The sequence below is a fragment of the Amphiura filiformis genome, chromosome 18 (genome assembly GCF_039555335.1).
Source record: "Amphiura filiformis chromosome 18, Afil_fr2py, whole genome shotgun sequence".
Taxonomy (NCBI): Eukaryota; Metazoa; Echinodermata; class Ophiuroidea; order Amphilepidida; family Amphiuridae; genus Amphiura; species Amphiura filiformis.
Genome location: NC_092645.1, coordinates 63,191,090 through 63,208,370, shown reverse-complemented (window position 1 = coordinate 63,208,370; position 17,281 = coordinate 63,191,090). Strand labels below are relative to the sequence as shown.

Sequence of the window (17,281 nt, the reverse complement as noted above, 5' to 3'; positions counted from 1 at the left end):
TATGACATTTTTCAATACATATCCACGAAAAAAGCCTATTCCCAAAATTTCAGTTGATTCCGATTTTTGCTTTGCGAGTTATGCATGATTATGTGTATTACACTGCTCCATAGACAATGCGTTGTGCACCAGAACGAAATTCTAATTTCACGATACCTTAGCTAAACGAATTAATCTGCAAGAGATATTTTGTACATAAACATTATGTAGCCAGAGGTTTCCAGCAATATAAAAATCTCAACTTTTTTTGAGAAAAGTGGGGGGATGAGGCTGTGGATCACGAAATGCCCCTTTAAAGGAGAGAAAAATAAGTCAATAAAATCTTTGTTTTATAAAGTTTGGCTCTTTTGAGAAATTTGCAAAGTGCCAAAAACCTTTCCCTGTAGTAATCTTAAGCTGACAAAAAAACCGCTTTTTTGGAAAAAAATTAACTTGTCAAGTAAGGTTTTCTCATCAATAAACACATCCCATATGATTTTCAAGGAATTCTGTGCATGACATTGTAGCCGATAAAGCCACCTTAAATCGACCAGCAGATTAATGAAATTCTGTAATGTTAGCTTCTGAAAAATACTATATTTAAACGTGGCAACAAGGTAATAGGTAACCACACTGACGCATGAAAACTCTGTCAGAGTTGGTGGAAACATTGGGCTATTCCAGTTGAAATCCATACACCCCCTATGTAAGACACAAACATTTTGTCTATAATTTGTAGATTTGTAGATTTCAAATGGAGTCATCCATTCAGGTAACCCCATTGGAAATTCACACTCCCTGTGTGAAAGATTAAGGTCATGTCTTCCATAGGGGTGTATGAATATCAACTGGAATAGGCCATTACCTGGTTAAATGACGAGTCTAAATTCGAGCTATCATCACTGAAGGAGAAACTCCTGCGCTTGTCAACGGTTAACCCATTTGAAATTCACACTCCCTGTGGAAGATTAAGGTCATGTCTTCCATAGGGGTGTATGAATATCAACTGGAATAGCACATTGGACTATTTGGTCATGAAGTCAGTCTGCTAAGAAAATCAACTAGATTGATGTATCATATTATTTTTATATGCATTTCGTCGCTGTTTTGGCATAGTGTCGTATGACGATTTTTGGGCAAAATGAGTTATATAAACTTTCAAAATCTATGAATGAAACTCTATATATTCACAAAGTTTTGAGACTTAAATGTAATTAGTTAATGAGATATGGCACTATTATTAATAGATATGACATGGTTTTTATGTAACACCCCCACCCCCTAAATCTTCATTCTGTGTTTTGGCATACAGTCGTATCATAGTCGTATCACGATACGTCGCCATAGGCCATCGTGTAACTGCAGTTTCCTATTGTTTTGGCATACTGTCGTATCACATGGCGTATCATATATTTTAGATTGGTTGTCAAATTAGAGAATAAACGATAGGAATTTTTATTTTGCCTATAGGATAGGCAAAATAAAAATTCCTATCGTTTATTCTCATTCTTAGTCAGTTAAATATTATTTTAATAACTGTAAACAATTTTGTTAAGCAAAAACTAAGTTACCGTCATAAAAACTCCCTCATTATAAAATGAAGCGAAACTTGTATTCCGCACTAGTTCACGCATTCAGCGCGATACATATGCGCACCTCTACACGCATGTTACGCATTATCAAGACACATGATGACGTGGGGTCGTCTACGGCCTGATAGACGGCACCCGAAATCATGCGATTGTCCAATCAGAAATGTGTCTACGAACTAGACCACTCCCACTGACTAAGAATTGTGCATATTTTGGCATACTGCCGTATGAGTTTGCAGATTAATTACTTCTAATTAGTGAATGAATAAAAAGTTTGTATTAAAGGAGTATTTCGTGATCCTAGCATCCTCTTTTTATGACATTTTTCAGTACATATCCACGAAAAAAGCCTATTCCCAAAATTTCAGTTGTTTCCGATTTTGCGTTTGCGAGTTATGCATGATTATGTGTATTACACTGCTCCATAGACAATGCGTTGTAATTTCGTTCTGGTGCACCAGAACGAAATTCAAATTTCACGATATCTTTACAAAACGAATTAATCTGCAAGAAATATTTTGTACATAAACATTATGTAGCCAGAGGTTTCCAGTGATATAAAAATCTCAACTTTTTTTAGAAAAGTGGGGGATGAGGCTGTGGATCACGAAATGCCCCTTTAAGTTGAGAACAAAGACAAATATATTATTGATTATATTCTTTGATAATAATAAACATTTTACTTTGGTGCTCTCCAGTGGGTCTTCAAAAATTGGAAAAACTTTAAATGCGATTTTCTCAAAACGACGATTTGTTTTTACTGTAATCAGTAAATTTGGATGTTTTTATACCCAATATCGATATCTGTACAAACAAAAAGGGGTCATTTCCATGGCAACATACAGATGCTGAATTGTTATATACCATATGTGACACGATCAAGGGAAATGAGTGGGATGTCGCTAATATTGATTTTGAGATATTGGCAAAGAAAGTGTTAAAATTCTTTTGTTTTATATTGTTTTCAGCGATTGATAAACTTCACAAAGAAACGTCGTATCAACATGGGGTTTTCAGTTTCTGAAAGCCCTAAATGTCCTCTTTAGAAACATGTGTAAAACTCATTTTCGACCAGGGCCGACATGTGACTCATTCCCCTTGATCATGTCACATATTTGAACATGAGTGATGTCTTGCTACCACGAAATGAGCATAAAGTTGCAAGTTGGTAGTTTCGAAACGTCCTGGCTGCTGAGTTGATGTTCTTTGTTTGTCGCGCACCTGTACAAGCCAGTAGTATGTCCTTAGTGAATGGCCCATTTGCCCCCATTCACAAAGGACATAATGTGATGCGATCAAGCAAAATCAGTCGGAACTCGGAAATATTAAATTTTCAGTTTCTTATTGGATAGTGTATAGCATTTGCAAAGCTGCATTTTGCAGAAAACTCCATTGAAATTGAACAACCAGTTCTAAAGATATGAGCAATTGAAGAGTTTCCAAAACAACAGGAAACAAAAGGAAATATTGCCTTTGTTTGGCTATATCTCAAAATCAATATTTCCGAGTTCCGACTGATTTTGCTTGATCGCATCACATATACAGACATACTATTGGCTTCATCAGGTGAAACAAAGAATACCAACAAAACAGCCTGGACATCTCAAAACTACCAACTTGTGCCTTTACGCTCATTTGGTGGTAGCAGGTCACATCACCTCACTAAGTTAAAACAAAATCTGTGCGACGGCATGTCCAAGAATTTGTCAATCTAGAAAAGAAATGGGCTATATTCCATTTGAAATTTACCACACCTAAGTGGAAGATTCTAGTTTAGAATAGTTCCACAGAGGGAGTATGTTTTTCAAATGGAATTGGCTAGCATTAAATATTTTGAATCCCATACTCCCCCTGTATATTGCTTTGCCTATCTTCCACAACTGGAGTGAGTATTTAAAATGGAAGTTTGAAACTGGTCCTCCCTCTGTGGAAGACTTTTCTAAACTCAAATCTTAATCTCTCCATTGTTCACAGCCTAAAGGTCCGTTCATACTACCACCGCATTTGCGATGCGTTGCTTTGCGATGCCGATATATCGATTACTTTTTGCCGCAACTCAACACAACTCGTCGCATTTCCAAGTTAAAATGTATTTAACTTCATTGCGATATCGCAATGAAGTAGTTTGCAGTACGATGCAGTGCGGCAACGCACCGCATCACAAATCAACGCATCGCAAATGCGGTGGTAGTATGAACGGACCTTAAGACATTCTTTCACAGGGGAGTATGGATTTTAAATGGAACACCCCATTGGCTCTTTAAAATACTCACAGCTAAGAACTCATCAGTATCACTCAGAGCATGAAGTAAACCTTGTCTCAATTCTCCCCACTGTTCACAAGCTAAGACATCAGATGGCGGGATTTGAAGAAGACGACGCAGAGCTTCTTGTCTTGTCTGCAAAAAAAGTCATCAAAAACATTGAAATGCGATTGAAACATTGACTTCACTTGGAGATCTTTGTACAGGCTGTATAAAGAAAGGGATGGCGGTTCCAGATCGATCGTCTGAGGGTAGTGAACACCACGGCATAGTAATTATTCATGAGATTTTTTTTCATTTTTGTGAAACAGTTTTCTCTTCATTTTCAGCCAATTTTACATGTTGACCTCGAATTACCTTTGACCTCATGAAAAATCCCATAATAGTTAATAGCTTTGGCGCAGGTTTTATATAAAATTGGATCAATTGAGCCCATATTAATTGGTTGAGCTACGAGTTTTAAAACACATAGCGAGACCAATAAATATTGGGCGTAAAGTATCAAATTTTATCATTATTATGTTTTGGATCCAATATTTTCCTAATATATTTGGGTGTATTCTTATACATTTGGGTGTATTCTAATGCTGGTTTCTTGCAAGGTGTATTCTTAATACATTGGGTGTTTTCATAATATACATGTATTTGGATGCATTCCTAATACATCTGTGTGTATTCCTATTACATTTGGGTGTATTCCTAATACATCTGGATGTATTCCTAATACATTTGGGTATATTCATAATACCTTTGGGTGTATTCCTAATACATTTGGGTGTATTCCTAATACATCTGGATGTATTCCTAATACATTTGGGTGTATTCCTAATACCTTTGGGTGTATTCCTAATACATTTGGGCGTATTCCTAATACATTTGGGTATATCACTGATACATTTGGGTGCATTTTTAATACATTTGGGTGTATTCCTAGTACATTTGGGTATATCACTGATACATTCAGGTGCATTTTTAATACATTCAGGTGCATTTGTCATACATTTGGGTGTATTCGTAATACATTTGGGTGTATTTGCAATACATTTGGGTGTATTCAGAGATCTTACCTCTAATGGTTGTGAAGGCTCAAGATTCTCCGCAAGGTTTGAAAACTGCTCTTGGTTCATAAACATGTAAGAACCCTACAGAACGAAAGAAAACAAAAGTCTTTTAAAGATGGATCAAAATGGTCAAACTTCTTTACTTTACTGGTCGTGATTTTCTGGGAAATTTATTTTCAAACTGTGGAAAGCCTATACTCTAGTCAAAATCTATATGGCCCTATGGAAGACATGTATGATGCCCTTAGCTTTCTACACAGGAAGTGTGAATTTCAAATGAAGTTACCTGAATGGGTGACTATTTGAAATCTACACTCCCTGTGCAGGAGATTAAGGTCATGTCTTCCATAGGAGGTGTAATTGGAACAGCCCCTTTACTGCACAGACACCATAGATAATAATATAATACACCATTCACCAACTGGCAAAGTCCTAGCATCAAATAAGGCCAAATCATTCCAAGGAGTGCAACATATGAAACTTATGCCACACACATACCGCGGCATGGTCTTTCGCGTAAATGAGAAAACACACAACGCGAAGGCACACAACACTGGCATGATTTGTTAGACATGCACGATCGAACACTTGTTAGACATGCACGATCGAACACTCATGAATATGCAAGAATTCTCAGCATACAAGCACATGAACTTTGCCTGTTGGTCTGTATCTCTTTAATCTATATGGCTGACATATTGGATCATGGGCCTTTCCATTGAAGAAAAATGTTGCTGCCACAGGAGACTTAAAAAACGATTATTGCTATCAAGCTCAAATTGAAAAAAAAACATGGCGGCCCTCATGAATAATTAATTGAAGAAAAATGCTGATGTGCTGGACTATTCCAGCTGAATTCCATACACCCCTTATTGAAGACATGACCTTAATCTTCCACAGAGGAGTGTGAATTTTAGATGGGGTTACCTGAAGGGTGACTCTGTTTAAAATCTACACCCCCTGTGTTGGAGATTAAGTTCATGTCTTCCATAGGGGATGTATGGATTTGAACTAGAATAGCGCTATAGTTTGTTTGGCTTATTGGTGAAAAGATAAAACTCATAACATCATGCAGCACTTCCACTAGTTGTGTGTTGCATAATGTGTGACTGGTGTGTGCTTATATGTGAATTCATGCGAGTGTACGTTGGGACATTATTGATGTGCACAGTAACGAAAACCAAATAATGGTCACCAATTATAAACAAAAAACTTTAGCATCTAAAACTTAGGTGTCCAGGAAAGTCCTCTCCTTATCATGAGCTATTTCAGTTTAAATTCACACACACCCTGGAAGACATGACCATAATCACCCACCTAGGGTGTGTAGATTTCAAATGGATTGATCCATGCAGGTACTTCATTTGAAACTCACACTCTTCATGTAGAAGATTTTAACAAGGTCATGTCAATGTCCATAAAGGGTGTATGGATTTCAACTGGAAGAAGCCATTAACTTTACCTGGTTAAATGACGAGTCTAAAGATGAGCTATCATCAATGATGAAGAAACTCCTCCGCTTGTCAACGGTTACCCCAATTGGAATACATACTCCCTGTGTGGAAGATGAAGGTCATGTCTTCCATTGAGGGTGTATAGATTTCAATTGGAATAGCGCATTTACCTGGTTAAAGGATGAGTCTAAAGGAGACACTCTTCCGCTTGTCATCGGTTAACCCATTTGAAATTCACACTCCCTGTGTGGAAGATGAAGGTCATGTCTTCCATTGAGGGTGTATAGATTTCAATTGGAATAGCGCATTTACCTGGTTAAATGACGAGTCTAAAGGAGAAACTCTTCTGTTTGTCATCGGTTAACCCATTTGAAATTCACACTCCCTGTGTGGAAGATGAAGGTCATGTCTTCCATAGGGGGTGTATGGATTTCAATTGGAATAGCCCAATACCTGGTTAAATGACGAGTCTAAAGATGAGCTATCATCACTAAAGGAGAAACTTCTGCGCTTGTCATCGGGACCAGACACCACTTTATCCTGGTAGTATCCGTCACGCACTGAGCTATGTTCCTCATCAAATACTTGTACCAGTCTCTCCACTGCATCCTTGGTGTTATGTTTAAGAGTCTGCATCAGATCTATGCATCTGCATTAAATTCAAGGAAATAACAGAATAAATAAGGCTATTCTATTTCAAATTCACACCCCCTGGACAAATTTCACTTCTATCTCATGGGGGGAGGATAGAAGTGAAATTTTTTTTTTTGGTATGGTACTCAAATTACACTTTGACAGGGGTGTGCCGCTGGAACTCTGAATCCCCTTACCATATTCTAGGGATTTTCTTAAATAAACGCTGATTTTACAGTTTTTGACAATTATTTCATAAATCGGGACCCAAGTTAAGGGATTTTGTTTCTCATATCAGGACCCAAGCTTGATTTTTTTTTACCTAAAAAATGGCTGATTTGACAGTTTTGACCAATTTTTCTCAAATTAGGATACAGGGTTCAGAGATTTTTCTTACAAAAAGTGACTTGTTCGAGTGGCACATCCTTGTATACGTACCCTATATACATGACAAATTTAGATAAATAAAATTGACCTTTTCAGTGGACAAGTTACGGGTACTGGGTTTTGGTTAAGGGTACAGGATCATAGAATTGAGGGATTAAAAGATATAAAAATGGCAACGTACAGGACTTACTACTTGTTTCTCTATCTCTTCTTCAATAAGTGGGATATTCCCCCACACACTACATGCATCAAATGTATGGAACTGGTCTGTCCAAATGTCAAAAGCTGAAACTTGCACATACATTTGTACCCAAACACCTCCGCACACACATATACTTACGCCTGGTCATTGATGACGTGGTCAATGATAGTCCTGACCAGTGCCTCATTCCCGCCAGATTTACTGCCCCCTTCATCGACCCGTTTCTCTATCGCTTCTTCAATAAGTGGGACACCCCACACACACCCTCCCCACACACATATACTTACGCTTGGTCATTGATGACATGGTCAGTGATAGTCCTGACCAGTGCCTCATTCCCGCCAGATTTACTGCCCCCTTCATTGACCTGTTTCTCTATCGCTTCTTCAATAAGTGGGACACCCCACACACACCCTCCCCACACACATATACTTACGCTTGGTCATTGATGACATGGTCAGTGATAGTCCTGACCAGTGCCTCATTCCCACCAGATTTACTGCCCCCTTCATTGACCTGTTTCTCTTTCTCTTCTTCAATAAGTGGGATACCCACACACACACCCTCCCCACACACATATACTTACGCTTGGTCATTGATGACGTGGTCAGTGATAGTCCTGACCAGTGCCTCATTCCCGCCAGATTTACTGCCCCCTTCATTGACCTGTTTCTCTATCTCTTCTTCAATAAGTGGAGCCAATGCATCTTCTATCCGTGTTCTGATGTACTTCACCAACTCATATCTGGACAAATAAGCAAAAAAAGCAACAAGGGCTATTCAAGTTGAAATCCATACACCCCCTACAGTAGACATAACCTTAATCTTCCACAAAGGGAGTGTAGATTTCAAATGGAGTCAGACATTCAGGCACCCCCATTTCAAATTCACACTCCCTGTGATAAGATTAAGATCATGTCTTCCATACTGGGTGTGTGGATTTCAACTTAAATAGCCTTATATTTTTTGGGGGAAATTTGATTAAATGTAAAGTTCTGCAATCACCTGATCCACTCAGACCAAAGTTGTAAATTTTGACAATTGATTTATAACTTATTACCATTTCTAACTTTCTAACAGTTATGTTCACCCCTGTATGTCCTAAATATAAAGACAAATATGTCAAAATTAAACAAGCAGCCAATACCTGTACTCTTTAGCTCTGATTTAAGACCTCATTTGTTGAAATTGGTTGAGCATTAAGGGATCTGGAATTGAGAGTTTATGGTGTTTCGACAGTATTTTTATTGGACATGAGAGCATCACAGACGTATCGAATTGCATTCTGAATACGAATAATGTCTTTCTGAAAATCACGATATAATACAAATTTTATGACAAATTATAAAAATTTGATATTTTTCAAATTTTTGATATAACAGTCCTCAAAGTAAATTTTATAAATCTAATGATATATTCTTAAAGTGTATGTAGCTGGGAGGAAAAGCCGACGATCAATTGAAATTTTGACCTTTCATATTGAAGATATGGATTTTTTTTTCTTAAAAAGACCTAATTTTTTGGTGTTTTGGGAAAAAAAATCCTTATCTTCAATACGAAAGGTCAAAATTTTCAATTGATCGTCGCCATTTCATCCCACCTACATACACGTTTAGTATAAATCATCAGATTCATAAAGTTTACTTGAGTACTATTAAATATCAAAATATCAATTTTTAATGATTTGCCATAAAATGTGTATTACATTGCTAATTTCAAAAAATCAAAATTATTTGATATCAGAATGACATTCTTCGTATTCAGAATGCGATTCGATATGTCTGATGTGCTCCAATGTCCCACAATAAATACTGTCTAAACGTCCATACCCCTTCCTTTAAAGAAATGGTGATCTAAAACCTAATGAAGAAACTAAATCAAAAGTTGCATTTTTGTCTTCTAATCAATTAAAGAACGACCCTAGTTTTAACATGCTAATCAATGGAAGCACGGCGCTAGTTCTCTTGTTCATAAAATTTTGAAGTTCAATATTTTTAGCTGAAAGTTCTTTCATTTGAAAGAGAATCAAATTACCTAAAGAATAAGGGGTCAATCATGTTTCTAGTGCATATACTTTTGAAGTTACAAACAAAAATAGTGTCACCAAATTGTCCAAAATTTTGTGTGTGAAATTGTGACAGCAGGCACATGTACAATGTACACTACTGTATGTGACCCCAGATGACCTCCTATTCTTTACTTTAAGAAAGCTGTTTTGGATGGTCTTGATTTACACACAAATTGCTTTTGAGCTAAATCAGTGTCGACTTGGTGGAACATGGATTGCACTATGTGATAGTTTATGAATCCATTATTATCCCAGTACCAACATAAGTCAACATCACTTAGGTTTTGGTTGTCAAGATTGAGCCCCACAGTAAAGCCATTTTTGGACTGTACAGGCACATTCCACTTCCCTATGGACGAATAGCGCCACCTATAGTGTGAGATGTGAGCCTAGCTACTCTTGTTCGCGAATGCTTTGTGCACAAATCAATATGGCTTGCAATGGAGCAAACTGCAACTTTTAAATTGGCATCTTCCTTGGGTATTTGGATCATTGTGGTTTTATTTCTAGAACAATTTCAACAAGTGAGGTCTTAAATTCGAGCCAATTATGACATCTGTCTTTGTTTAGGATATACAAGGGGTGAATATAACTGGTACCTTAATTTTTTGGCTTACTGTATGTTGAAATCCCCATCAGTGTTTACTCTCTCTGGAAATTGGGTGCACCAACTGTAGCACTTTCCCCCTAAATTTTGACACAGTAATTCCTGAAATTGACTAATTGTAATACAGCATTGCAAATTCGTGTACGCCAAATATAATTTTCACTGGGCCAAAAACTGATCCCCAGGGTACACCCTGTCAGTCCAAAACACCGTCAATCCGAAACCCCATCAATCCGAAAAAGACGTCAACACTAACCCTAACCCTAACCCCAACCCTAGCCCTCAACCCTAATCCTAACCCTAACTTCAATTAGATTTTCCGACTGATGGTGGTTCGGACTGACGAGGAGACCCTGAGATCCCCATATCCCCTGTACATTTGGTTGCAAAGTCATTAACTTATCCACATTCTTATATTTTTATTGTTTTAGGCTCCTTATTTTTGCCTGTATCTTAATTTCATTATTGCCAACTTTGTTCTTATTCAGATCAGATTATGTGAAAAATATTTACATGAATAAAAATTCATTCTGGCAACCTTTCTTCCCCCCTAGTAAATTACGAAAATTTCCACTTTTTGCAACAATTTTACATAAAATTTGTTGATTTTACCCCTGAAATTCACTTTTCCTCCCATGCCCCGAAAAAAAATCCTGGCTGCCACCGTTCATCTGTGAAAGTTCTCATCATTCCATTTGAAAAACATACTCCCTCTGTGGTAGATATTTCCAAAATCTTCCACAGAGGGCCGTGTGGACTGTAAATATATTAGTCAATTCTCACCTCACCGTGAAAGTTCTCATAATTCCATTTGAAAAACATACTCCCTCTGCAGTAGATATTTCAAAATCCTTCACAAAGGGACTGTGGATTTTAAATAGATTTAAGCCCATTCTCATCTCACCGTGAAAGTTCTCATTATTCCATTTGAACAACATACTCCCTCTGTGGTAGATGTTTCCAAAATCCAGGGCTCAAAAAAATTTAAATTTCCCGGGAAGCAAGCTAAATTTCCCACAACTTATAGACCCTCCCTCAGGTCCATGGAGAACCACTGGTAATGTAGATTACATAGCATTAAAAATCAACCCAATACATGGACCCTCCCAGTCTGTAAGCAATTTGCCTTCAAGTTCCCACAAAATGCTGGGAGTTCACTTTTACGGATTTGGAGTCACGAAATCTTTCTTTATACCACATCCATGTTTTCACTACATTAACGTTTGTGTAAGCGACTAAAACAACGATATTGTATCCGACCAATCAATGCAGCTTGGCAGCGCGGGGATATTTGAAAAGGCTTCCCTAGCTAAATAATGTGCAAACATTTGCAAACCGCATACGCGATAATATACATAATATGGACAATAGGCCTAAGTCCGAGTCAGTGGTTGCCTTTTTATTATTGCGCGTACCATGGGTCTATCAGACGCGCGTGCCACTTGAGCTCAATACCTCTCAGTTGTTGACAAGTGTCCCATCCGATCTTGCGTCACATCCAGCGGCATAGCTTTGTGCTACCATATTTGAATTGAAACTGGGGCGGGGCTTTCGTAAGTGACATCGGAAACAACATGCTTCGTTGAACGAATGTTTGGAAGGGAGATCTCTAACAGATTGGACCAGTCTCGGAATCAGCGCTCAATGGACTTTCGTGTTCACTTATAATACGAGTATATTTCTATATTGCTGCATGGTTGACTGTGGTGGGTGTAATTAGTGGCGCCGATTTGTGGATGAAGAGGAATGGGTTTTTGGCATTGAAGAAAATAAGGGGGGGGGGGGGGTTACAGGACTTTTCGTATTTTTTTCATAGGGCATTATGTAATTATTTATTGTTACATTATCCAGAGATGGAACCGAACCGAGACTGGGGGCCAGTCTACACAACTTATAGCATGTTTTTATACAAAAAAGACACAATTTCCCTCCAAATACCACAAATTTCCCTCCAAATACCACAATTTCCCTCCAAACACCAACATTATATTTCCTGGGAATGAGCTTCCCACATTCCCCACTTTTTCGAGCCATGCCAAAATCCTCCACAGAAGGCATGTGGATTTTTTATAGATTAGGCAATTTTCATCTCACCTGTGGAAGTTCTCATCTGTTTCCTCCAGACGCATCAACATCTCTTCAGCTGCCGGTAGTGACCCACATGCCCTTATTATTGGAGTGACGCTAGCGATGAGCTGCCGTATACTGGGCAGTAAATCATCCTCCATGGGATCGCTAGCCATGGTTGCTACCAGTTACCCCAGATGGATTGTACTTGCAGTCCTGTGATAACTAGTGTCTGCAAAATTAAACAAATGGGCTATTCCAGTTCAAATACATACACCCTATGGAAAACATGACCTTCATCTTTCAAATGGGCTATTCCAGTTAAAATACATACAGCCCTTATGGAAGTCATGACCTTCATCTTTTACACAGGGGGTGTATGTAGACTTCAAATGGAGTCACTCATTTAGGTAACTCAATTTGAAATACATACTCCCTTTGTGAAATATTAAGCTTAAGGTTGGTCTGAACCCAGGAATTATGGAAACTTTCGGGCCTCATAACTGCTAAATTGTTGGTCTAAAGTATATAAAAGTATATATATTTAGAATGGCAAAGACTTGATAAGTTCATCTGTGAGGTCAAATTTGGGCCAAAATGCTCATTTTTGGCCCAAAATCTAAAAAACAGGTTTTGGCCCACTTTTTTTTTTTGTGCAACGTAAAATTTTTATTAATTTTTAAAAACTAGATAAAAATATCTAGGAGCCGTTTTTTCATTTTTTTGAATTTCGACCAACTTCGAGAAATTTGCACCAAAAATGGTCAAAAAATGCTGAATTTTCAAAAAAACATAAAAAAGCCTGATTTTCGCCCAAATTTCAAATATTTTTGGTGAAGTTGGTCAAAATTTAAAAAAATGAAAAACGGCTCCTAGATATTTTTATCTAGTTTTTAAAAATTAATAAAAAAAAAATTTTTGTTTTTGGCCTAAGAATTTATTTTTTTACGTTGCATGAAAAAGAAGTGGGCCAAAAAAACTTTTTTTTGCCCACTTCTGGGCCAAAAATGACATTTTGGCCCAAATTTGACCTTACAGATGAACTTATCAAGTCTTTGCCATTTTAAATATGTATACTTTTATGTACTTTAGACCAACAATTTAGCAGTTATGAGGCCCGAAACTTTCATAGGGTGTGTGGATTTCAAACAGAACAGCCCATATGATGGATACTAACACAATTTTTCATTTAATAGCAGGGATCTTACTATAAATAGAGGAATGTTGTATGTGACTGACTGACTGACTATATGTGAGCATGTCAAGAAAGGCTCCGTCAGTTTGCCAAATGCCCCCAAATTCATACAGGAGATCGAGGAATATACTGGCAGGGCAGCAAACTTTATTTAGTTGAAAACGGTCAAGAATTAGCCTCAAAATCAGTGAAAATGTGGTCGGTTGCTATCCTAGGTAACCAGAGAAAAGTAGTCAGTTGCTAACCTATAGCCACGAGCGTTGCATGGAGATATCAATAATCTAATGCCGCGCCGCTCGCGTAATGCAGCGATACCGCACAGGTAACGCAGCACTATGCAGAGCAGATTATGCAGATTAATTGGTTTAGCAAAAATATCATCAAATTTGAATTTCGTTCTGGTATACCAGACGCAACGCAAAATCGGAATCAACTGAAATTTTGGGAATAAGCTTTTTTTTGTGAATATCTACTGAAAAATGTCATAAAAAGAGGATGCTAGGGTCACAAACTACTCCTATAATAAGATCAGGAAATATAAATAAAAAAGCTATTAAATTGAGAACGGAATTAAATAATGATAACATGGAAACGGGAAATCACAAGCTAAGCAGCAACTAAAAAAGAAGATAAGGGAAATGTAGGAAAGGACAGATTTAGAAAATAACTTAGATTAAATAAATATAAAAAAAAACATGGAAACGGAAAATTGCAAGCTTAGCAGCAAAAAAAAAAAAAAAAGAATGGAACAAAATTGGTCCATGTAGAAGAAACTAAAAAGAAAGAAAGTTAAGCAAAAAAGGAAATGTAGGCCTAAAGAGGGTCAGGTTCAGATAAATAAAATTTACCTGTTCAATGATTCTACCTGTTCATTCCTCCTGTTTTACTGAACCACTAGGGTACCTCATTTCCTATCATATAATACTGAACTGCTTGTCTTGAGTCACTGATAATTCAGTGTAGTAATTGGATTCCACACTGAGCAAGGCCCAATACTTGTGCTGAAAGCCACATTGATCACTTATCGCTCACTGTTCAAAATGTGACATCTACACCAATTACAGTCCCCGAAATGTCATACTCTATTAATGATTTCAAAATGCATTCAAATTCAATTGAAATTCAAGTATAGTCCCACCCCAATTTTGAAAAATGTTCACCCAAAAGCGGGGTGGGACTATTTACTCAGTCAATATGGTAATTAAGCATTATCTCAAATATTAAGCATGTGATAAAGTTATGGTGTTAATTATTAGAGGTTGTCAATATAATAGATTTCGCAGTTCTCGGGTTGGGCGGTTCTCGTGATAGGCCTAACTAACTACCCAACACCCATTACCCATAATACTTGTCCTGACCTTTCAAACTACTACGATATTACGTCTCTCAATGATTAAGACACAACTATCAACTCTGTTTTGTAGCTGTGACGCTTACTTCGGACACATGTAACATATCAAAAAATTAATTTTTTGTCATTTTTGACCATGTATAAATGGAAATATTGTACCCAACTTATGACATGCGACCATATATGTGCCCATCCACCACAAACTGGTCGTAAACTAAAAAGTCAGCATTTTCCATTTTGAGATACAATCAAAAACAGTAGGCCTATAATATGGGTTTCTATGACTATGTAAAATATAGTAGGAATTTGACCTTTGATGAACCATAACTTCACTTCCAGATGTCAGATGAAGCTGGTTGAGGTGTCATTTTAAAGCTGAAAGTGAATTCTTTTAAAATCTGCAATAAACAGAAAATGATCTAGAGCCGACTTTAGGCCATGGGAATTAAAGTAGTAGATTTGCGTCCACTGCCCGCATGCTCCAAAACCTACTGCATATTTTTTCATTATTTACAAAAAATTTCATTATTTACCAGAAACAAGAAAAAATGTCTTTCAAACATAAAATCAGCAAGTTTGAAGTTGGTAAAACAGTCGTAAAAAATGTGAAAAAGAGTCTGCAATGATGTTGTTCACCCGTGTTGGTTGTTCACCGCGAGTCCCGGGCGTGTAGTTCAGTACAACAAGCATGACAGGCCAGGCAACGCCGGTAGCCAGCAGCCATCTTGAAATAAAAAACCACATGAATATGCTAATGCCTGACCCCTGTTAAGGTCACAATTTCATTCATAAAAACATGCCTGGTCAATCCCAACCACTCCGAGCTACCGATTAAGACCATGTGAATGTGACGTGATTGGGTTCATGAATATTTAATGAGCAGCGCGATACTGCCTCAAACGGTAAAAAAGATGACGGGATCACCAAAATGCCGATGCTATGCACTTTGCATGCTTTGTGGTGCCTGGCGTGCTAACCGGCTCCTTTACTTCTAACTTTGTACAGCGTGAATGGGGGTAGTTCGTTTGTGCCAAATAGAATAGAAATAATGAATAATGAAAAAAAGCCGTGTGGGATTTCAAAAAGTTATGGACGCAAATCTACTAGTACTACTTCAATTCCCATGGCCTTACTATCACTTCGTGGTGGATGGTCACATATTGGGTCAAGTGAAGTATAGACAACATATTTATGGGCATTCCTTTACTTTAGCCTAAAAAGGGGTTTTATTTTTACATGTAATAGCTGCCAATTTGGCTGACTATAGTGGGAATTCCAATTGAATGAACGCAGCTTTCAATAGCGTGACGAATTTTCGCGTACACTGCGCGATGTACGCCAGCAGCGATGCGACTGTGCGTGAGTAATGCGCAAGCGAATCTAACCATGCCAACACACTCATGATTGGTTAGCAACTTAGCATTGTATCCAAGGTCGTGCGCTCGCGTTGTAGTTTGAAATACGCGATATACGATCGCGGTTGGATCGAGTACAGCAGTTGAAAGCTGCGTTCATTCAATTGGAATTCTTACAATGTACTATAGCAAACGTGTAAAGCTAAGGTTTAATTTGCCTCTCATACCTATAATAAGCATGTCATGATGTAAGCTTAAATTCTGATGAGCATGTGTGAGATTCATTCACTCACTCACTGACATAGCTCGTTCACGTAGCGGTTGCGTTGTCCCACTGGCAATGACTGGCCTTGCCTGGCGATCGGAGTGTTATCGTCAGAGCACCTCGGACTAACATGACTAACTCTGACTAACATGACTAAAGTCTTATTCAGATTCCCTTTTACAAATTAAGCGTACTGCTAGCCGTCCAGCGCGTATTATTTGCACAAGGTCCAATGCACACGCTTGACGTCGCGCGAGTATATACGCGATGGTTTATAAGCTGTCACAAATGAAATCTGGCTGAATAAGACTTTATTACTGACACTACCATGACTACACTGCACTGACACTGCACATGCTGCACTCGTTTGAAAACCTCCATAAGAAAACCTCTTTTTCAAGAAACAAGCGATGATTATCAGACAAAAATACTCATTTCTTTATAGCGGGAAAACATAATTTGACAAAAATACTACAAAATATCTGTTATTTCTTTTACCTCAATCATACAATTTTTAGCGTCCAGTCGTCAAAACAACAACAGCAAATATGTGTCACCCCCTAGGTTGCTGAAAAGTGCTTGATTAATTTTACAGTTATTATATTAAAAAGAGGCTTTATAATTCAAACAATACATGGTATAATATTATTTTCAAATTATTAGGTGTCACCATAGTATTTATATAGAATGTACCAAAGAAATTTAAGAAAAAGAGGGGAAAAATTAATTAAATAGTTGAGATTCTAGGTGGTCGTAGAGGTTAAAGGTCGATAAGTCAAAAACAAAATTTGCCGGGATTCA

General features: G+C 37.6%; 1 protein-coding gene across 1 annotated transcript in view; it reads right to left on the bottom strand.

Annotated features, from left to right (window-relative positions):
• LOC140139296 (protein broad-minded-like) overlaps positions 1 to 17,033 on the bottom strand; it is a 125,549-nt gene extending 108,516 nt beyond the window's left edge. The window contains 6 exon segments of the mRNA XM_072161075.1: positions 3,845 to 3,970; positions 4,903 to 4,977; positions 6,804 to 6,999; positions 8,159 to 8,317; positions 12,342 to 12,546; positions 16,979 to 17,033. Of these exon segments, the coding sequence (XP_072017176.1) occupies positions 3,845 to 3,970; positions 4,903 to 4,977; positions 6,804 to 6,999; positions 8,159 to 8,317; positions 12,342 to 12,490 (705 nt within the window). The 5' untranslated portion in view covers positions 12,491 to 12,546; positions 16,979 to 17,033.
• Between the last annotated feature and the right edge of the window lie 248 nt (positions 17,034 to 17,281).